The following is a 22,913-nucleotide window of genomic DNA, read 5'->3' on the forward strand; positions in this document are numbered from 1 at the left end:
ACATAAAAGTACGGAAACAGATTCTTCATTGTACGCAACAATCATCAGTGTTTCTAGCACTGGTCAAACATATAAACCCTAATTTCTTACAAATAAAATAGAAATGGAAAAGGGGAGGAGAGGCTATACGAGAGCAACGATTGCAACGGGAAAGTGGAGGGCGGCGATGAGGTGAAAAATGCGATCCTGCCAGAGCGGTGAATTGTTAATGTCACGCTCTCTCTCTCACGTCGCACACATAGTTTTGTTGGGTGAGTCTTCCGACAGAGATTTATTACATACACAAATATTCAAACTTGAAACTATATCAAGTTAGTTATCACTTGAACTAGCCCCTGTTGATACTGATTGATTTACTTTTAATTGCTCTTTTATACGGAGAAGAGTAATGCAAATCAAAGCAAAGCACGACAAAAATCCTTGCAAAATTCTTTAAAAATTTTCAACAATTAGTAAACTATGAAGAGCAAAGCAAACAAACACCGCCGGCGGGAAAGAGGTGGGTTTTGAAAAATGGCAGGATATTATATGAATGTCTAATCTTGCGTGTCGCTCAAGTGAGCGCCGCTTCATACACTGACGTCATGTGGCATAATATTGTCATTTTTATAATCAAAATAGGGTAACCTACACAGTTTAAGATTGTATTCCAGCGTATAGTTTAAGATCAAATGATATTCACTATGATTTATAACTGATTTTAGTGTTTTTGAACTTTCGGCTTTGGGTTTTATAATAGTTAACTTTGTTTTGAATGACGCTATACATATTCTTCATAATGCACCGTTATTGATAGCTCTTGGATTGATTCTGGATCATTTTTAGATTGTAAAATCCTCATTTTTTTTTTTGGAAACAACACTTGGTATATTACATGCAGTCTTCACGGACTATTGCCATTCATTCTTTCTAACTGTGATTGATTTTTGCCAACAGAACTATTTTGGGTGTTTCTTTTCATTGCCAATCGTGATCTCATCTATGAGATGGGGTGTTGCATCTGGGAGGAAGCAATTGGTTTGTAACTCATCAGAAGATCGAGTGTCAATACTGTTCCAAAATTATCAGTTTCTAACTATTCAGATGGTTTTTCATCATGGCAGGTGGCGACTGTTATGTTATTGTTTGTCTTGTCTGGCCCTGTAAAAGCCGTAAACTATCTGGTGAGCTGAATCAGTTATATTTTGAACTTGTTTTGCTTGATTTGAGTTATGATTAAGCCACTAAGATATTGCCAACTTTGATATTACTTACTGCACTATCTACTTTTTCAGCGATACGGTAAATATTGTGCGTTTGCTTCTTATGTATCGGGTTTTAGACTTTTAGGCAGAAAAAGAACCTGTGATGATGTTTCTTTTCAAGTGCAAAAGCCTTGTATGCTTTTGCCATATTTCAATCATGTTGAGTGTAAATTTCATATGCAGGTTATAAGTAAATTGAACGAGTAAATAAATTGCTGCTTTTAGAGAACGTTCCCTTGCCAAAGTTGCAATGTAATGGTGGTAGTGGAAATTAACATTTATGCCTGTAAGTGATATGGTGTGTTAGAATGATAGAGTGTGGTGTATGTGCGTGAGAGTTTGTGTGATAGTTAGTTTCAGTTAGTTACAGACTGTTAGAATGTTGTTAGGAATGTTGTTAGACTATTAGAATGAAAATAACACGTTTTCTGTATGAATTACATTACATCTGTTTTCAATATGGTATCTTTCGCCAAACGATTCGGGCAGTTTCTTTGCGCTTTTGCTGCTTAAAGAAGAAGAAGGAAGGTTCTAGTCATGAACATGATCGATTAGCTTCTTCAATGGAGAATACGTCGAGGAATGCAAAAACATTCTCCAATAAGAGGGTTAATGTCATTCTTGATGAAGCAAATTTTCTGCTATGGAAGCAACAAGTGTTGCTCACAGTTCGTAGCCATAGATTGGAGAAGCTACTTACAGGCTTGGTGTCTGCTCCATCACAGACTGTGCTTAATGAGGCGGGTGAAGAGGTTCTGAACGAGCAATATGAGGAGTTCGTTGCACAGGACAGTGCTCTGGCATCCTGGTTATTGTCAACGATAAGTCCACAGTTACTACCTCAGTTCGTAGGAGCTGAAATGGCTTCTGCAGTCTGGAGTATAGTTCTTCAGTTCTTCTCGAACAGATCTACGACTGCTGTCATCAGCTTGCATTACAAGCTTCAGCCACTCAAGAAAGGTGATGAATCAATGAGAGTGTATCTCACTCGAGTTAAAGAGGTTTGCGATGCTCTAGCATCGTGTGGCAGTGCTGTGTCTCAGGCAGTGCAGGTGGCCAGCATTTTGAAGGGATTGCCTCGTGAATATCAACCTTTTGTAGCTGTTATAACCACAATGCGAGAGTCGGTATCTCTTGATGCTATTTACACAATGTTGCACGATGCTGAGACTCAACTAGCTGAGTTCTGTGATCCAATTGAATCACTTCCTATGAGTGCACATGTTGCTCAAGGACAAATGACAAGAAAAGAAGTAGATCAGTCTGAGAGATCGGTTGCTTCTCGTCAGACGTACTCGCGTGGTCGATCAGCTGGTAGAGGATGGGGTAGATCTCGGATGCAGTGCCAGTTATGCGGGAAGAATGGCCATTTGGTGGATCGGTGTTGGCATCGATTTGATGAGGACTTTCCTGGAGTTACAGCCAGCAATAACTCGTACTCAAAGACTGAATCAGGTACTGCCTACTATGCTGCGAATAAATATGTTGGTTGTGAGTGTGGTGCTAGTCAGAAATCAAGTTATCAAAAGCCAACTGCAGCCCGTGAGCACTGGATTGTGGACTCAGGTGCCACACATCATGTCACTTCGATGGCATGAATATTTCTCAACCTACAGATTTCAACAATCCAGGTAAATTAATTGTTGGTGATGGTGTTGCATTAGATGTTAAGTCTATTGGGCAATCTCCCTTACATACATCTTCTCGTGTGTTGCTTTTAACCGATTTATTGCATGTACCAAGAATAACCAAGAACTTACTCTCGGTGTCAAAGCTTGCTAGGGATACAACATTTTCTTGAATTCCATGCACATGAGTGTTGCGTTCGTGGTAAAAAAACCGGTGCAGTTTTGCTTCGAGGGAGAGAAAATGGTGGTTTGTACTCCTTTGTTGTGGGTTCATCGCTTGGAGATAGCTCTAAGCCAGCAGTTTATGCAACACAGTTCTCTACTTCTGTGTATGATTTGTGGCATCAGCGTTTGGTCATCCCTCGCATGATAGTCTAGTAAAGATTGTAAGGAATTGGATGTAAGCTTGCCTTCAAATATAAAAACATGTGCTTGTCGTTTAGGAAAGAGTCACAAATTGCCATTTCATGCATCAACAACAGTGTATAACACTCCTTTTCAGTTGGTATTACAGACCTTTGGGGACCCGCACATATTGCTTCGAATGGTTACAAATATTATGTAACATCGTGATGCATGCACCAGACACTCATGGTTGTATTTGCTGAAAGATAAGGCTCAAGCAGTAGTGCATTCGAGATGTTTCAGAAACTGGTTGAGGTTCAGTTTAATATGCATAAAGGCTGTGCAAAGTGATTGGGGAGATGAGTATTGCAGGCTGTCGAGTCACTTATTACGAAAGGGCATCATGCACAGGTTGACATGTCACATACCTCCGAGCAGAATGGAGTGGTCGAACGCAAGCATCGTCATGTTATTGAACTAGCTCTCGTTCTACTTGCTCAAGCATCAATGCCTGTCAAATTTTGGGCATATGCAGTGGTTACAGCAGTTCATCTGATAAACAGGCTCCTACGAGAGTTTTGCAAGGCATCTCACCGTTTGAGAAACTTTTCCATAGGAAACCTGATTATGAGCAATGAAGGTATTCGGGTGCCTTTGCTTCCCATTTAAGACCGTATTACAGCACAAGCTGGATTTCAGGTCCAAGCCTTGCACTTTTACCAGTGGAGACTCGAATAGTGCACCTGGTGTTAATTCAGTTCTGTAATGGCAGAGGATGCAGGTGTTGTGCCAGGTGTCGAGCATCAAGTTCCAGGTGAAGTCTCGCATACTGGTCAAGATACTGGTGATGCTCAAGATGATGATGCAAGTACTCATGCTAATGATCCAGGGTGACCAGTTGCATCCACCTGCAGAAAATGCATGCAATTAGATAGTGCTTGTGTAAACATACATCCAATGATGACAAGAAGTAAGTGTGGTATAGTTAAGCCGAAAGCTTATACGATGTTGCTGCTGATGAGGTTCCAGGTGATATTTATGAAGCACTAAAAATTCTAACTGGAAAGAGGCTGTTCAAGCAGAAGTTCTTGCGTTACAAAGAAATAAGACCTGTCACTTGTCAAGCTGCCTGCAGGACGTGAGGTTGTTGGTTGTAGGTGGCTGTTTTGAATAAAAAAGAAGGCTGATGGATCTGTTGAGAGACAAGCCCGCCTTGTTGCTAAAGGATATTCACAAGTACCAGGTTATGATTTTAAGGAAACATATAGTCTGTTGTCAAGTTTCCAACGTTGAATGCAGTTCTTTCGATTGCAGTTGCAAAGGGTGGTCCTTAAGGCAAATTGATGTGAATAATGCGTTTTTAAACGGTGATTTGACTGAGGAAGTGTTTTGCAGCAGCCACCTGGTTTTGAGGAATATGCTGCTGATGGTAGTTTGCTTGTGTGCAAACTTCATAAGCGTTGTATGGGTTGAGACAAGCTCCAAGGAACTGGCATGACAAGCTTAAAGCCAGTTTAATTCGGCTTGGCTTTAGTGAATCTAAAGCTGATGTATCATTGTTTTAAGAATGATGCAGGTTGCTATACATATATTCTTGTTATGTGATGATATCATACTCAAGTGCTTCTTCATGTGTCGTTAATGCTGTGACAAGCGTTGAATCAGGAGTTTCCTTGAAGGATCTAGGAGAATTATCCTACTTCTTGGGCATTGAAGTCAAACGTAGCAAGGAGTCCTAAAGCCAGTTTAATTCGGCTTGGCTTTAGTGAATCTAAAGCTGATGTATCATTGTTGTTAAGAATGATGCAGGTTGCTATACATATATTCTTGTTTATGTTGATGATATCATACTCACAAGTGCTTCTTCATGTGTCGTTAATGCTGTGATACAAGCGTTGAATCAGGAGTTTCCTTGAAGGATCTAGGAGAATTATCCTACTTCTTGGGCATTGAAGTCAAACGTAGCAAGGAGTCCTTGGTGCTGTCTCAAAAGAAATACATACTCGAACTGTTGGAAAGGACAGATTATTGCATGCCACTCCCACTGCCACTCCAATGGTAGGATCTCCAAAGTTGACTCTGGAGGCTGGAGAGCTGTTAACAAATACACGTGAATATCGAGCATCGTTGGTGCTTTACTGTATGCGTGTCATACGAGACCCGATATTGCATTTAGTGTCAACAAGGCTGCTCAGTATATGCATGCTCCACGAGAGTTGCATTTGACTGCAGTGAAGAGGATACGATACCTAGCTGGAACGTTAAACTATGGTCTCACTTTTTCGAGTGCTGGCAAGTCACTTGAAGTTATGGCATTTGCTGATGCTGATTGGGGAGGCAGCCTGATGACAGGAGGTCGGTGTCTGGCCATGTAGTGTTCTTGGTGCATGTCCTGTAGTTTGGTGTTCAAGGAAACAGAAAACGGTTTCCAGGTCTACAATGGAGGCTAAATATCGAAGCGTTGCTGAGGCTGGAGCTGAAGTTACATGGATGAAGTCATTGTTAGGAGAGCTTGGCATAGAAACTCGCAATACACCTGTCATTTGGTGTGATAATACAAGTGCTGTTGCGTTAAGCACGAATCCAGTGTATCATGCTCAGTCAAAAAACATGTACAAAGTCGTGACAAAGGGAGCATTTGAAGTGTTTCGAGATCATTTGCGTGTTCTGCCTTTTCAATAAAGAAAGAGGAGTCGAAGGAGCGGGGAGAATGTTAGAATGATAGAGTGTGGTGTATGTGCGTGAGAGTTTGTGTGATAGTTAGTTTCAGTTAGTTACAGACTGTTAGAATGTTGTTAGGAAAGTTAGGTGCAGGCTGTTAAAACTGCACAGCAGTTACAGCCAGCTCAGCGATATGATTGTGTATATAACAGCAACATAGCTTTGTAAATGAAAATAACACGTTTTCTGTATGAATTACATTACATCTGTTTTCAATATGGTGATAATTGACCAACTTTTTCCATATATTTCCCGCGTAGCTTACGAATGGAATACCTGTTTCACAATGGATGCTTTATGGAGGTAACTAGTTGTTTTTGCCCTATAGATGTTCGTTAAAGCTTTACATATAAGCTATGTTACTAGGACTCGGGTCAGTTTTGGATACAGGTATGTGTATGATGTGGGTATGCTCGGTTTTCTCTAAGGTTTTTTCGGTGTAGTTTGAGAATCATACCCTCCCATATCCATGTTTAACTGTGTTCTGGATACTAGTTTTGGACACTGGTACTTTACGATTAGTAGTTGGAGAAACATAGCTTATAAGAAATGTAGTGCTGCCCTAATATATGTTATGGTTTTTTTTTATGGAAAACTGTCTGAATGACATACGATATTGCTTTACTATTTTGCATGATGAATGCCCTGTGTTTTATGGAGTTAAGATATACACATCAATGATTGCTTCACGCTCGATTTTGTTTTATGTTTTCTCAGGTCAGAAGCTGATTGGAAAGTCTCGATTTCCTTGTGCACACTCGTAGTTTTTTCTCCTTTTCACACATTCTTTCTCATTAGAATCTATGTAATTCTTCATAACACGAACTGCCGTGGTTGACCCTTTTTAAAATCACAGGCTCGAGCGATTGGTTTGGTGGGCTATGTCCTGACAACATCTTTCTTAATTAGAGAAAACATACTGGGTTTGGTAATTCCGAGTTCGATATTCCTTTGGTATTTCTTGTCTTTGTGCTCGAGTGTCGGGAACCAACTTGCATGGTTCTTCAAAATGCTTGCAGATCACCATAAACATTCATGCATCTCTCTCGTACATCTTTGCCGCGATCGGCATCAATTTGATTCTGTCGATGAACTTCATAAATTCCTTGTTCGGGACTTTGGTACGTTCGACCCGCCTTTATGCTGCCTTATTTTGGTTTTCGGGTGCTTGCTCTTGCATTGAACCATTATTATCATGCTAATCCAACAAGTTCTGCTCAATAGTGCGCCCTCTGTGTTCTTTCTGCACCTCTTGTATTCAGTGTTCCTTACCAGAATGGGAATTAAGACTTCATTGAGATTGCCAAGATGGTTGGAGAAAGCTATATAATGTTCCTTACCAGAATACGATTCTTAAATATATAGAAAGTACTTATTGAGCATCTACGTAATTAACTTTTGATAGTTATGGTCTTCATATTTGTAATTGTAACTTATAGTTTTATCTTCATTATAAATTGGTTCCTAAATTTTTGAATATTCTAATTTTATCCTCAAACTATGATACTAATTCAAAATTAGTCTTTAAACCATGACCCTTATTTTAAATTAATCCATAAACTTCTAAACCTTCTAATTTCATACTCAAATTCATCCAAATATGAAATTAATTCTAACCATAATTTAACCTAAACTTTATTTTTTCCTAACATATAATAATATAATTTAGCCTAACGATTTTATTAACGTGAGATGTGATTATTATATGCATATAATTTCGGATGAAACTGAAATGTTGCAAATGTTGGGGGGACCAATTTAGAATGAATGATATAGTTTGGGGATGAAACTAAAATGTTCAAAAGTTTGAGGATTAATTTAGAACGATAGTCATGGTTTAAGGATAAAATTGGAACAAATAGAAGCTTAGGGATCAATTTAGAACAAGAACAATAGTTTGAGGATGTATGATGCAATTAACTCTTTTTTAATGTAGTTTGATTTTTTTTTTAAAAAGTTAAATATACATTTTGGTGCCTGAACTTGGATTTTTTATTCAATTTGGAACCTAAACTTTTTTGTTCAATTAAATGCTTAAAATTAAATTCTTATTATTAATTTTTATTGAAACGTTATAAAATAATTATTAGATTTAATCGATTTTATATTGTTATAATGATTATTTAGTAATTTTAAAATTTAATAGTTATTTTATAAATTTTAAAAATTTAGTTATTAAATTAATTATTTAAACATAATTTAATGGGTTCTAATATATTTTATCTTGGCATTGTTAATTATTAAGCAGCTTTGGAAATATGTGTGTAAAACGTGTTCAAATGCTAACCAAGTCTTCAACTAAACCGACCGGCCCCTTCCTCATATTTCGTCCACGCGTCTTTTAATTTTGTTTTATTGATATTCTCTAAAAAAACCATTTATATAAAAAGCATGAACATAATATAAATATGCACATACATTATACTATATTCGACCTTGCTGAAATATTATATAAATACTTGTAAAGTGAATAAAATTTGCATTATATAAATTATAATATCCCGTTAATAATTAAACACATATATAAATTATTATCTTAATGTCGATCATTAATTAATAAATAGTTTTTTTATTAAGATATTTTAATCAATAATTAAAATATTAGAAATTATAATACTCTAAATTAATATATTATTTGTATAAACGTTGAAAGGTAATTTTATAATTGTGTCAAAATTATTTAGGGTAAAACCGTAAAAGAGTAATGGCATATATTATTTAAGAAAAATACAAGAAATTAAAGACGGGGAAAACTATGCATTTATAATCTAAATTATCAGTTTTATCTGTTTTAGTATTTAAATTTTAATTTTTTTTGCATTTTAGTACTTCGACTCGGTTTAAAAATTTAACGGATAGGCTGACGGGACATAGTTTCGGTGGACGGACGATCAATCCGAACGGTAGATCATGAGAGAATGATGAGTCGAATAACATAGTCCAATTTCAGGCCCATCAGACGGTTGACAACGGAGATCGAAGGATGAAGAAGTCGAAAAGTCAATCGTCAAATGGGGAGATTAAGATTTTTCCAGTGAAATAGAGGTCGGAATCACGTTCAGAGGGTCAAAAAGCTGTGGGCTAGAAAGTTTGAGTTTCATCAATCAACGGATGCGATGGTCGATTACTATAGATGTGGCGGCCGACGAGCTCGTCCGTCAAGTTTTGAATTACGGGTATTAAAATGAAACAAAAACTAATTGAAATTTTATATATTAAAATATATCAAAATTGATAATTTAGATACTAAAATGAAACAAAAACTAATTGAAATTTTATATATTAAAATATATTAAAATATAATTTAGATACTAACAAGTAATTTACCCTTAGGGGGTGTTTGGTTCAAGGATTGTGGGATTCCCCTGGGATGGGAATCCCACATTCTCATGTTTGGTTGGCTGGGAATCTCATTTCCGGTAATATTTTATTACCAATAGTAGATTCTTTGGGGTATATTACCGGAAATGTCATTACCTCCATTCCCTTAGGTATTATAACATTACCGGCGTTTTGGACTAAAATTCTCTTAAATTTTTATTTTTTTTCAAAAATATCATTCTTCTGTCATTGAATAATAAAAATTCTACGAATGTTAAATTACAAATTTATCCTTAAATTATTTTAGATTTACAAAAAAAAATCTATAATTAAAATTTTATATGAAGCTCAGGGGTTAAAAAAAATTTACCCTTTAATTAAACATTTTTTATATTTTTAATTTTGTAAAAAAATTATATAAATATTATGAATTTAATTTTTTAAAGAATATATATAAATATTTTAAAAATTTTAATATTATACAAATATATAATAAGTACAATTTGGTCAAGTATACATTACAATAATCTTTTATTCCTTTAACCAAATACGATAATCTTACATTCTTGCTAAACAAACCAAACACAAAATACAACATTCCCAGTAATTCTATTCTCTGATAATCTTTTATTCCCACTGGTAATCTTACATTCCGTAAACCAAACGATTCCGACATCTACTCTATTACTCTGTTTTTACTTTTTACACTTCTTCTACGCTGTTTCCTTTGTTTAAAACGCGGGAGAGAGAGAAAAACTCGGCTACCTTATTATATTCCTTACGTGATCTTATTCGATTTACGTGATCTTATTCTATTCCTTTGCAAATCTAATTCCCAAGCTCTGATCTTTGCTCCAATCAGGTATACATGAACAAACTTTGATTATTTCCCTCCCTCTCTCTCTCTGCTTGCTTTTAAGTCTCAGATCTGCTAAAATTTTGAAGTTTGTGGTCTTTTTGTTCATTGTTTTACACTTCAATCCACTTGTTCACGATTTATACTAATCCATCTCTTTGAATCTCACTCTTTTTATTTCTTAAAGCTTCAGTTAGTGTAAAGCTAAAAGTTTTTGTTGACTCCAGAGTTAATGGAATATTTTTAACTATTTCCCCCTCAAAATTTAATCTTTTTAATGAAAAAATAAGCACGGAGTTCTCTTTGTACTGATTATATTGGATTTCCTTGATGATTTTTTTTTATGATTTCCTATCGTGAAGCATTTTTATCAATACTCTATTTCTTGGATTATTGATTTTTGATAAAATTTCTGTCAAGCTTTAGCAGTTTCTTGTGATTAGGAAGAATGGGATATATAGGGGCACATGGTGTAGCAGCTTTGAAAAGATACAAATACAGTGGTGTGGATCACTCTTACCTTGCTAAATACGTTTTGCAACCCTTTTGGAGCCGCTTTGTCAACTTATTCCCTCTTTGGATGCCGTAAGTTCATCATTTTTTTTGTTTATTTTTAAATGCTTTGAATAACCATAGTTCTATTTGCTGCTTCATTTTGTTAGCTTCTTAAATCTCAAGTATAGATATTGTTTTAAAGAAGTGGTTCCTATCTACACCTTTATCAACGATACTACTTGTATATGTAGTGGATTTTGCTATTTGATATAAAAGGGCATGAAATTGTCAATGTGGAAGTCTAAGTTTTAAAAACTATATCATGCTTCAATTGAGCTCAAGTATTTGCTGGCTCTAACGTATTTATGTTTCTGTATGTGTTCACTACTGGCTTGGTGTTTTCTCCAGACCGAATATGGTATGTTACTATTACAAGTTACGACTTCTAAATTGTGATTTCATTGAACATGCAAACTTACACATGTATATGCGGATGGGTTGCATATGCATGTATTAGCTGTTTTGTTTGATTACTAAATTGTTATGTTTTTGTTTCTTAAGATAACACTCATGGGATTTATGTTCTTGGTTACATCAGCAGTGCTTGGCTATGTAAGTGGGAACTCTCTCTCTCTCTCTCTCTCTCCCCACCCCTATCTGTCCGTCTCTACATATTTTCTTCAATGTTATGTTGATTTTGGTACCCGAGTGTACACGTTTTCACTTGAGATGATGTTTTTTCTTGTTAGTTTTATTTTATAGCAATTTTCTGCAAATTCTCTTTCGTTAAAACTCTGCATCAATTTGAAACAACTCTTTGTAAATCTTTGGTTCCAATTTTTGTTAATCAATGAATATCTTCTAACTTTCAGATTTAAGGCGACGAATTTGTGGTCTATCTATTGTAGTTTGAATTCTAGTCATTTCCTTCATGTGTGGTTGGATTGGATTTGGATGTATGTTTATTTATAACGATTGACACTGAACTTCATTTAAGGAATCATGGTGGTTTTTTCCCCATCGGGACATTAGGAACCAGTGTAACAAATTAGTGAGAAAAAGAATTTTAAGCTATGGTGATTAGAAATGGTACTGTATGTAAAACAATGAGAAAGGTATTGATCGGACTTGATTATAGTGATTTAACCTGCTAGAACCATAATTTTCTTTTATTTTCGCATGCACTTGCAATTTAATATAGTAATAAATTTAATTTCTTCCGAGGGCAATTTTTGTGTTTGATACACTACGGCACTACCGTTGTTGCCTTGACTGTCTGCTGACACATGTTTTTGCTATTATCTTTATATTCAGTTTATTTATTTATATCGTTGTTTCAGGTTTATTCCCCTCAGTTGGATTCACCACCACCAAGATGGGTTCATTTTGCACATGGGTTATTTCTATTTCTATATCAGGTTTATACCTCCTTGCCGGGAATGTATCCAAGTTCTTCTTCATCTTGTTCCCTTGGTGTGTTATGTTGCACTTTTATTTTTAGTATTGTTCTTTTTGACATATCAGTAATTACCTGCTAGACTTTTGACTCTGTCGATGGGAAGCAAGCCAGAAGAACAAACTCCTCTAGTCCACTTGGAGAACTTTTTGACCATGGTAATTTCATGTTTTCATGTCTTTGCTCCATCCTTCGCTATTTTCATAAGAACATTTTCTGACCAAATAATTATTTTTGGTTGCCCTGAAACATTACAGGGTGTGATGCGCTTGCATGTGCGGTATGTATTTAACTTGTTGCATTACATAACAATGGCTATTAAAGTTCCTCATCATATAAGATTGATTCTTTTCACAGTTTGAAACCATTGATTCTTTTCACAGTTTGAAACCATGGCTTTTGGGAGCACTGCCATGTGTGGAGGGGACAGTTTCTGGTTCTGGGTAATTTCAGCTGTTCCGTTTTATGGAGCTACATGGGAACAGTAAGTAATTTGAAGTGTCTCCCTCCCTCCCTTCTGTTGGAAACCGTACCTTTTGCTATCTTCAATTACTTGGTTTATACCAAAAGGCCTTGCAAACTTGTTTAATTGCTCCTTTGTCTTGCGATAATTTCATGTTGTATTTGTGGTATTTTAAGCATGTTGTTTGAGATGTATTCCTCTTGGTGTATCCATCCGTGATGCATTAAATTTAAGAAGGGAATTATGGTTTCTAATTTTTTTTTGCATATAGTTGAAGGTTTAGCAGTGTTGATACTTCTGTTGTTTTTCTTTTGTATTTTCAGCTATTTCACCAATACGCTGGTCCTTCTCGTAGTTAATGGGCCAACCGAGGGCCTTGCTCTGATATATGTAATGCACTTTTTGACAGGATTTTTGGGTATGTTTCTTCACTTGGTGTATTACTTGTGCCTTTAAATGTGTACTTTGAAAACTTTGTTTTACATGGTTGTCATGCTTTCACATTTTGAAGTTTTATTGTATAGTTTTTCCTCTATGTTCTTTTTCTTTCTCCTTTACTTCTCTAATCGCAGCATCGTTTTTTCCCCTGCAAGGTGCCCAGTGGTGGGCTCAGCAATTTGGACAATCCATACCCATCTTCAGTTGGGTACCTTTACTTAATAGTAAGTTATATTTTTATTATTTGTTCTTCAAAATCGAACAATTATTAGCTACTGCATTTATCAGTCGACACAGCACAAATACTGTAAAAGAAATATATGGTATATCTTTGTGATATTTTATTAGTCATTGCATGAATGAGTTTAGGGTGGATTCACTAGATTCTGTGATGAGACTTTTTCAACTTTTTCAATATATGATAGCCACCATATGCTGTTGATTATGTGCTACTTCAACTTGATGTTTCTGCTATCTCGGCTGTGTTCCTATTCTACAATCTTAAGCTATCATTTTTCTTGATCTTAAGCTCTTTGATGTATCTGGTGTTTCCATGTATTCCTTTAGATTGCCAAAACTTAGTTGCAAATGGTGGATTGCATTATAAGATAATTATCTACCAAGTAATAACAGCTTTATCTGTATATGCGTCTGATATTTGATTGGTTAATTTTATATTATCATTATTGTTTCAAAAGAAATTCTAGTAAAGCTCGGCTTATTATTCTTGCACTATTGTAATTTCTATTATCTTTTTTTAGGCGCAACATGGCTTTATATATACACACACACACATATATATATATCATTTGCTTGTTTGTTGTTTGATTGTTTCTGCCATTATTTTCTTCAACTTCTATCATTTTCTTATTTATTTATTTATTTTCTTTTTTGGGTTTAGAAATTCCAACATACAGAGCTGTGCTGTATTTTATGATAGCATTTGCTGTTATACCTACTGTTTGTTGCAAGTAAGTGGCTATCTGTAACCTAACACTTCCAATTTAATTCAGAGTTTCATGGTGAAGCTTCTCATGTTTTCTTTTCGGCATTCTCATAGCCTTACAGTAGAGATGTGAATTGTCAGTCTTAGTTGCTTTGATATTTTGCAGAACATTTTCTCTTTTTTTAGCCAGTTTTAGACTTATGTCATAGCTTCTCATGCTTTCATTTTGGCATTATAGCCTTACACTAGAGCTTTTGATTATGAGGATAGTTACATGATCTAATCACAGTGTCATCATCAATGACCCTTCTCTTTTTCTTTCATCTCATAGTTTTGAAATCTTAATAATTTATGATTGCTAGGAGATTTTAGCTTCCCAAGCCTATATGAAATACAGATGCCAAGGTTTCCATGCATGACACCATCTCATTCCAGTCTTCTTTATATTATTGATGCTAGGTCTCTTTGGTTAATGCCAGCAAAAGCTTCTCTCATGTCTTTGCATGTTTTCTTCTGCAGTATACAGAACGTCCATAAGGTCGTTCAGGCACGAAAAGGAAGCATGTTGTTGGCATTAGCAATGGTAATTGTGTTATATATTACTTGCTTCTTCCTTCCTTCCTTGTATGCTAATTTCTTAAATGATGCTTTCTTGTTCTTTCTTGGCAGCTTTATCCATTTGTCATACTCATGGGAGGAGTGCTTGTTTGGTAAATTGAACCTCTCCATTTTTTAATGTAGCGATTATTTCTTTTTGGCCTTACATGGAACTTTATTCCTTTTTCTTTCAATGTGAAGGGATTATCTATCACCCTCAGATATTATGGGAAACTACCCACACTTAGTTATACTAGGAACTGGACTTGCATTTGGGTTCCTTGTGGTAAGTTTTACTATGTTGTTTACTGGGATCTTATAACACATATCAATTCATAGTTTGTTAATCTGGGGGCTTAATTCCCTATTACACACCCTTTATAAGTTTTAAAGTTTGAACGGTTTCAGATCTTCCTTTTCCATGAAGAAGCATTTATGCTCGTCTGTAAAGTTTTATTTAAATGACCTCTGTTTGTATCTTTTTATCTATGTATCTTCGTATTTCTTGTTTTCTTCTTCTTCTTTTTTTCGTTTCCAAACTTCTATATTTCCTAGTACAGCTAAGGTAGGAAGAAAAATTCCTATTGAAATGGTTAATGAAGGGTTTTTTTTTGCTTTTTTGGCAGGGACGGATGATTTTGGCTCACTTGTGTGATGAACCCAAGGGACTAAAGACGAACATGTGCATGGTATGTAGCATTCTTATTCAAATCAGCATATTAAATAAAAGTTCCACCTAAACTTCGTCACTAAAATGCTCAACTCTTCTATGTTTCGTTTGCAGTCACTCTTGTACCTTCCATTGGCCATTGCAAATGCTCTTACAGCTAGGCTGAATGATGGGTATGTGTGTTAGATTTTGCTTTCTGTCCATATGTTTCTCCGACTTTTCATTTTTCTTGAAGTACCCATGTTTGACACATACTTGGACATGGGTAATTGGGCATGATCCTTCAAGGATCCTCCAAGTGGATGGAATTCATGGAAAAAAGAAACTTGAATATAACCGTGTCGAGCACATACTTACACACGCGAGTCTGAGTATCATAGTTCTAACCTGATATATTGCTTGCCTTATCTGTTGTTGAACACGAATGCTAATTGACGTTTACCTTTTTCCCTTCAGTGTTCCTTTAGTTGATGATTTCTGGGTTCTTCTCGGTTATTGCGTATTCACAGGTACAATGCTGCTTTCTTAGTTACTGTTGGTGGTTCTTGTATGATGTTATATTTTGTCTGATATTTCTCTTTTCATCAAATAGGATCGCTCTACTTGCACTTTGCCACATCGGTTATTCATGAAATTACGACAGCTTTGGGAATTTATTGCTTCAGGTGAGGAGGTTTTTTTGCCAATCAATGTTACTTTAGGAAGGTTCCTAAATTGTTGGGAACATTGTTCCCTTGCTTTATTGTGTTTTGGGTCCAGTTTTGCAGAGTTTCAGTTACTGGGATTCATCATATATCTACCGATATGTTTGTTGCTCTGCTTGATCTGTGTTTTTACCTTTTACATTGTAATTTACCCATAACTTTGTTCTTTGTATTTCTTTTGGCTCAGTAGACAAGTTTAACTTCTAGGACTCTTCTGTTTATTAGGTAGTTTTTAGAATATCAGATTTCTCTTCAGATTACCATTTGTAGATCCATGTTTCTAATCATCATTCCTTGCTTAAAATCACAGGATAACTAGAAAAGAGGCTTGAATATCGACGATTGTGATCCAGAGTATGTTTCTTCTCTTGTCGTTTCCGAACTGTGATTGTCAAGACTTGAGACTGCTACAACGTTTTTAACATATTACAAACTGTTGTTCAAGTTAGATTACACATTCCGACTTGTTTTTCACAATTACGGGTGCATGCATTGCAGGGTTTCCTCGATGCGGAACCAGTTTACAACTTGTGTTCTGGTGGAGCGCAGAAGCCGAAGTGATTCAGTATTTTGTATTGATGAGTGTTGCAGCTCATCAACATTGTTATATAAATGTTTTGTTAAAAACAGGAAAGGGAAGTTTATGTATGTGAGCATTTTCATCCATGACTTGAGATTTATGAATGGTTCCTTTTAGTAGAATCAACGTTTTTGAAGCCATGACTTTTATCCAATATTTAGTGTGGGAGTGGCAGTTCATTAAGACATGCCATGACTCGATGGATGAAGTCAGTCGTCAAGCTAACTCAGCATTGCTTTATGAATCCATTCACGCAAACCTCCTCCCTCTATTGATGAGCAGACCATCACGTAAACACAATGGCAAGCCCTCAGCCTCATACAGCATGCTTCCACTTCCAGACCTCACACACCAACTGGTTCTCCGTGGCCTAACCATCACCATCCTAGTCCCCCGGCTTCATCATATGTAGGTCACAGTCGTTTTTACACACTTGGACCACTAGATTAATGGAATCACTTTGGACAATTACCCGGAATTCATTTGTCAAGTGAATACATATTGCAAGAGCTTGTGCCCCAAGGGAGTCCGAGCAGCAGATGCAACCTGCAATGCACCACCATCAGCAAGGATTTGTCGACCAGGGAGGAGTCGCCCATCATGCACAAAAAGATTTCAAGACCACAACACCACCAACAGGCCGATAAAGGTCAAGCACAGTCATCATCGTCTCAAGCCAAGCTCTGCAGGAAGCTTAAGTATTTAAATATAATCTTTGTATATACAATGCTAACGTTTCTCATTTGATCCCATCTGTATACGTGTTCGGTATACGTGTTCATATTTTTAATACTAAAGCACCTTTTTCGTGTACCTTTGAATCTTATTTTCTTTTTCGTTTGAGATTTTGGTTTCTGTAAAGCTCAAATGCTAGGCTGAATGTTATAGTGGATATGGCAATGCAAACTACCTATAAAAATTTCACCCTTGTTTTTTCAGAAACTGGGGGAATGTTCAACAAACGTCCATGGAGGAATCACTTTCACCAAAACAGACTACGACGGAGTCTTGTACCTAATACATACAAAAAATAACACCTTTCATTCTATGTCATCCGAAATGGCTGACTTTATTATTTGAAATGAATTCAACATCTCTCATCTCTTCCAGCATCTCTTCCAGTTGTGCCTGACTTTAATATTTGAAATGAATTCAACAACAGTCCACTCTGTATTTGAACTTCTTAGGACCGTAAATTAAAGAATGACCCTTTTTCAACCGAAATCGAACTTCGCTGATTCACAGTGGGTCACAGCATTCTGTTGTTATGCTGGCTGGATGAAGACAGTGCTTTAAGTTTAACAACCCTCTCATCATGGTCAGAAAAGATAACATTACTCCAATTTGTTGGTCTCTGGATAATTCTCGAAGGAACTCGATCGCTATCTTCCCCACCAGACGCTTCATATCCGTCACTAGCAGACCTAGATAATGGGAATCCCTTCTGAGCAGCCATATTGAAAGCAGGTAAACCTCTCAGCTGTCTTGCTTCTTCAGCTCCAGATGAGGATACCCGAAATGGATGAATGTCTGGAGAATCTAAACTGCTCTCAGGAGAAGAGGCAACCATCCCAACAGAGCTCGACATTGCTCGGCTTGTTTGGAAAGCATTCCGAGCTTCCAGTTGAAGTGGTGCCAAACTACTTGATGTATCTTTGAAGCCTTTATCAGCAGGTTGAGCCAGAATGTTCATAACGGGCTCCATGGGTAGATCAGCGGGGAGACGCACCCGCTTAGATGCTCGTTTTCTGTTGCCATCAGGCCTCGAGAACATTTGACGGCCGCTGCTGCCAAAGCTACTGTCCGCTTCTATCCCAAATGGGGCTTCACGTCTCGCCACAGGCTGCAGGATTTTGGACTTTTTCCTTGCTTCAGCAGCGGCTTTTGAAACATCTTCTGCATTTAACCGTGCCAATGTCCATGGACTGATCTTCACTGCTGCAGCGTTCTTCTTCTTAATTGGCTCCTCCCCAACCATTTTTTTCCCATACGAACTCACAGACCCAGTATCAGGAGGAACAACATCAAACTAGAACCAATTACAGAAACAGATCTCAGCTCCAGTGGTTCAGCAAAAAGCGCTATAATTGCATAATGAACAATGTCATTAATTTGTAAAAATTACCTGATCTTCAAGGAACAAGCGTGGGGGTGTACACCATGCACCCCGGTGAAAAGTAGAAAACGAACTAGCACTGCTTAATCCAGTAAGTGAGCTGGCAGGGGACATCTGTGGACTCTGCTGACCACCGACACCTTGTTGCTCTTGTTCTTGCTCCCGAAGAGCTATTATGTAATCATATGTGCTGATTCCCTGAGGCACATTCCGAAATCACCTAATTAGCTCGCTAGCTTTTTCTTTTTTTCTCTTTACCTTCTAATACTCGTGAAGATTTTACTAATCTAGCCGTACCTTTTTTATGAGTAGAATGTGAAAGAAGAAAAGCTGCGCAAGTGGTAATGTCGCTATCATAGCCAAGATAGTGCACAATGCCTGTGAAAGTAAGAAACTACACTAAGCTTAACATTTTAAATCAAAGGGTGATTGTAATTAATGAATTTGTTTCGATCTACTAAATGCTAAAGTCGGCTAGAAGATGATTCAGCATCGAAAGGTGCCAGTTAAGTCGATTAATAAATAGAAACGTAACAATACTTACAACCACAATAACAAATGGAACCAAAGAGAAACTGCTTCCTAACTTCGCTGAAATATCCGCAGAAAACTGCTTCCGCTCAATGAAACAGCAGATCAGTACAAGGATTCCAGTTGACCATTGTAGAATAAGCTGCAATCTCAAGCCCAAGGTGGACAAACCAAGTATATACCTGTCAATTTCAATTAAAATGAAAATGACTAGAAAAGTAAAATTCTTACTCTGGGTTATCTTTGTCTCCGGCAACCGTGGAACCATGGGAGCACTCTCATGAAGTGATATGGCATAGGACTTAATATACATGAATTTGGATTTGATTGAAAGATTAAAGGACTCGATAATAGAATCCAAGTGTAAGGTACGAATCGACCAATGTAACATAGTTCATTGTATATTCAGAATGCTGATGACAAGAATACAAGCTGTTATCAAATAAGATGCCTAGTGTTACTGTTCTCCAAGATCAGGATTGGAGGTTTGTGTCTAAGGAAGAGATTGGCCAAATGGAAACCGGGATCGCAAATGAATATACAGTATTACTTGATGTGATGTGACAAATATCATCTGAACATGGAAGAGGTAGGTTGAGCATACCAATAGAAGAGCAGAAACCATGAGAGTGAAAAATTGTCTGTAGTTCCTTTTGCCTATGCAATTGTTTAGCCACTACAAAAATTGAGTGAATAAAATGAGTATCAGCATAATTTCTGATGAACCAGGTAAAGTATTCATCAAATGAAGATTCCGGATTACCCTGCAGTGATGATCAAAACGGTCGACACATTTGTCACAGACTCTGCAGTGCTTACTATATTTGAAAACCTGCCAAGTATAAAATACGATGTATTTACAACGTCAAAAAGGCTGGCAATAGCATTAATACTAATATCAACATAAGACTGGTGTAAATCCATGATGCAAGGAACCATTGTGTTTTAATTTGAACAAATAAAGCCAGGTTCATTCCAGGATATCCTTTTTCCACAATTCTTTTTGCCCACCAGGCAATTAATATGCAATTTCCTACTCATAAGCAATCTCGATATTAGGATCATTATGTAATAATCATCTCATAAAGGGAAGAACGAATCATAGAACTTTAAAGGAGCCAAATCTTCCCCACCTCAACTTCACACAAACTGCAATAAAACATCCCATCTTCACTCATCTGTTGCTCGGAAGATTCTTCATGTGAGCCGGTACATCTGCAGATAACAGCACAAGGAGAGAAAATCCATAGCAAACAAGATGATTGCTTCGGCAAACCATCATTTCCCTCGATTTCAACACTGGTATCTTTCAAGGTTTCATCTGCCACCACTGCATCCTTCTCCACAGTTTTTCCTCCAACTGAAGTATCATTATCATCACGAAAGGTTGTAGCTGAATCTACACCAAATTTAGAGTCCTTTGGTCCAGAATACTTCACATTCTCGGGAATTTTAAGATACTTTTTAGACTTGAACACCCCAGGATCTGCAGGATCCGATGCCGCACACCAAATATATAGGCCAAAGCAACAAGTAATCTAGAAAAGACATTGTTACTAATACTCCAGGGTGATAAAGACACATTAAGCACAACAAAAATGTTTAGAAAATGTGATGAGAATTATAAGTTACAGGCCTTAAATTATTGACTTTAGACAGTTTCCCTAAAAGATTTTGATAGCAACGGAACTCAAGAAACCGGATTCTAGTGGCAAAACAAAGAATTTTCTCCAGTGTTAAACCGACAAGGAAAGATGAAAAACTTAAGCAACATTCTGAAATTCAACACTGTCCTCAACAAGGAATTCAGGGCTTTGCCCCCCCCTTCCAGGAAGAGTAAACTGTTCTATAACTTCTTCCATTAAGGAATTCAGCACCAATAACTTAAAACTACTTTATCCTAGGAGGCTGAAATCCAAAGCGAAACAGGCATACCGGGAACTGTCGGCTCCCAATCCGAAGAAGAAATTTAAAATGTTTAGGCTTCAATCAAATCAAAGCGAGAAATTAACAATCTTTTAATGGACAAACTTTGAAATTCAAGTACAGAATCTAAGCCTGCTAAAAGACAAGAAACCGTGTGAGCTGAAGTGACAAGTTGATTGAAAAACATGACCCCAAGAAGAAAAGGAACGTCAGATTGGAGAAAAGCACCAGAGTGATAAATACAAACAGATGAATCAGAGATAAAGAAGAAAACAAAACATAGATCTCAGTGCTTTATCCCACTGAGAAAATTTTCTTAAAAATATGTAGAAAAAAAGGGGGAAATGTTTGAAATGGCTTACAAGAGGTGTATAGATTCCCATCACAATATATTGAAACATTTTCTTCCCAACAAAAGGAGCAAAGAACACATAGAAAGCAAATCCAAGTGCCAAGAACACAGCAACAGCCACCACCTTCACAAAGACAAGTTGAGAAAAAAGTGTGAACTTTGCTCAAAACCCAGAATTGAAACAACAAAATGCTCAGAACATTTTTCACATAAAAACAGAAACAGCGACGAGAAAAAGGAAAGAACCTGAAGTGGATGAGAAGGAAGCTGCCATCCATGCTTCCTCATTTCCTCTTAAAATGTTGCAGCCCCAGAAAAGGTAAAACTAAAACAGAAGAGATGAAGAGTATGAAACAAGAAAAACAAAAAATCTGGGCTTTTGCCTGAGCTTATTTTCTCACACTTTCCCTCATTTTCCAGGCAAAATAAAGATAAACCATTTCAATAGATCACCAACCAAACAAAAGCAGCATTACCCAATTTTTTTCACGGGTCTAGTCAGAAAACTAAAATGGAAGGAGTAAAAAAAATAAGAACAAGGACTTGATGAAGATAGGTATGGACAGCAAGGTAAAAAAAAACCGTGTAATTTCACTCAATCATAGCACTGCCTCATGCAAGGAAAGAGAGAGAAATGGAAAAGAAAACAAGGGCTAGTTTGGGTTTTGGGGTATTCTTTGTTTCATTTGTTAATTATTTTACTTGGCTAAAGATCTGTGTATTCCCAAACCCACAAATGTAAACTGAAACAGAGAGTGAATATGGTTTATCTTTTCTTTGCCTATAAATTACCCTTCCAAGTCCAACTCAACTTTTACATTTTTTTAAAGAAATATTATTCATTTTTTCTGCCATTACCTTTTCACTACTGCAAATCATGTGTCACAAGCCCAATGGAACAGACATTTGTTTTTGTCACTGCCTTCACCAACCATTGTTCCTCAAATTTGGTCCCCCGGGGATTCAATTCAACATGACTCAACCAACCATTAACCCCCATTAAATTCTTCCACTTTTAAGATTTAAAATAAAAAAACCGAGCTTTACGAACTACATCCAAGATCAACACTAAGAAAAGGAAAGGTTCACCAACAAAAATCCCACAAACGAGGTTTGCCGATGTAAATTAAACGTGTTATGGATTCTTTCTTCCTTTGGTGGTAACAGAAAAAAGATGACCCACTCAATGTGTTTTTTTATGTTGACTGGAAAGGAGTATTCTTCTGTAGAAAGGAATTTGACACAATGAGTGAAAAGTAAAGATAAAAACCGGTAGGGAACCCCCAACATTTCATTAATTGCCCATGAAAGCTCATGCACCTATCTTTACCTCATGGCATTAAATGTATTTCCATTAAAAATAAATAAATATTTTTCCAATCAGTTGTTTGAAGCCATGTGTTTCAAGCACACTAGTTGATGAAATTTGAAATTAATACTTTGGGTTACGGGCAAAGGGGCAGGAGAGTGACGTAACAGGGAAGAGAGGTGAAAAGGAGGAGAAAACTGGAATTGGCATTTTAT

At 36.7% G+C, this 22,913-nt stretch overlaps 2 protein-coding genes and 1 pseudogene across 6 annotated transcripts; 2 read left to right on the forward strand and 1 right to left on the reverse strand.

Annotated features, from left to right (window-relative positions):
- Window positions 1-459: 459 nt before the first annotated feature.
- Window positions 460-7,268, forward strand: LOC120183262 (annotated as a pseudogene).
- Window positions 7,269-10,031: 2,763 nt separating this feature from the next.
- On the forward strand, window positions 10,032-16,602 carry LOC120183275 (choline/ethanolaminephosphotransferase 1-like). Of its 5 annotated transcripts, none has more exons than XM_039188002.1 (20): window positions 10,032-10,121; window positions 10,536-10,700; window positions 11,019-11,028; window positions 11,172-11,222; window positions 11,951-12,028; window positions 12,149-12,224; window positions 12,324-12,346; window positions 12,450-12,550; window positions 12,853-12,947; window positions 13,123-13,191; window positions 13,869-13,938; window positions 14,433-14,496; window positions 14,583-14,623; window positions 14,712-14,796; window positions 15,137-15,199; window positions 15,295-15,353; window positions 15,637-15,689; window positions 15,773-15,845; window positions 16,195-16,238; window positions 16,383-16,602. In XM_039188002.1, the coding sequence occupies exons 2-19, from the start codon at window positions 10,564-10,566 to the stop codon at window positions 16,214-16,216; spliced, it is 1,170 nt and encodes a 389-aa protein (XP_039043933.1). In that variant the 5' UTR covers window positions 10,032-10,121; window positions 10,536-10,563; the 3' UTR covers window positions 16,217-16,238; window positions 16,383-16,602. The 5 variants fall into 5 exon arrangements, with proteins under 5 accessions (XP_039043933.1, XP_039043932.1, XP_039043936.1 ...); XM_039188001.1 differs by having other exon boundaries at window positions 16,195-16,234; window positions 16,380-16,602; XM_039188005.1 differs by having other exon boundaries at window positions 10,542-10,700; window positions 16,195-16,234; window positions 16,380-16,602.
- Window positions 16,603-17,343: 741 nt separating this feature from the next.
- Window positions 17,344-22,197, reverse strand: LOC120183274 (probable protein S-acyltransferase 22). The gene is made up of 9 exons (XM_039188000.1): window positions 21,636-22,197; window positions 21,400-21,513; window positions 20,245-20,649; window positions 19,875-19,943; window positions 19,716-19,787; window positions 19,125-19,253; window positions 18,878-18,958; window positions 18,590-18,778; window positions 17,344-18,493 (listed from the first exon to the last, which is right to left on the reverse strand). The coding sequence occupies exons 1-9, from the start codon at window positions 21,675-21,677 to the stop codon at window positions 17,714-17,716; spliced, it is 1,881 nt and encodes a 626-aa protein (XP_039043931.1). The 5' UTR covers window positions 21,678-22,197; the 3' UTR covers window positions 17,344-17,713.
- Window positions 22,198-22,913: the final 716 nt, after the last annotated feature.

Source organism: Hibiscus syriacus, unplaced genomic scaffold, assembly GCF_006381635.1.
Source record: "Hibiscus syriacus cultivar Baekdansim isolate YM2019G1 unplaced genomic scaffold, ASM638163v2 tig00112742_pilon, whole genome shotgun sequence".
Classification (NCBI taxonomy): domain Eukaryota; kingdom Viridiplantae; phylum Streptophyta; class Magnoliopsida; order Malvales; family Malvaceae; genus Hibiscus; species Hibiscus syriacus.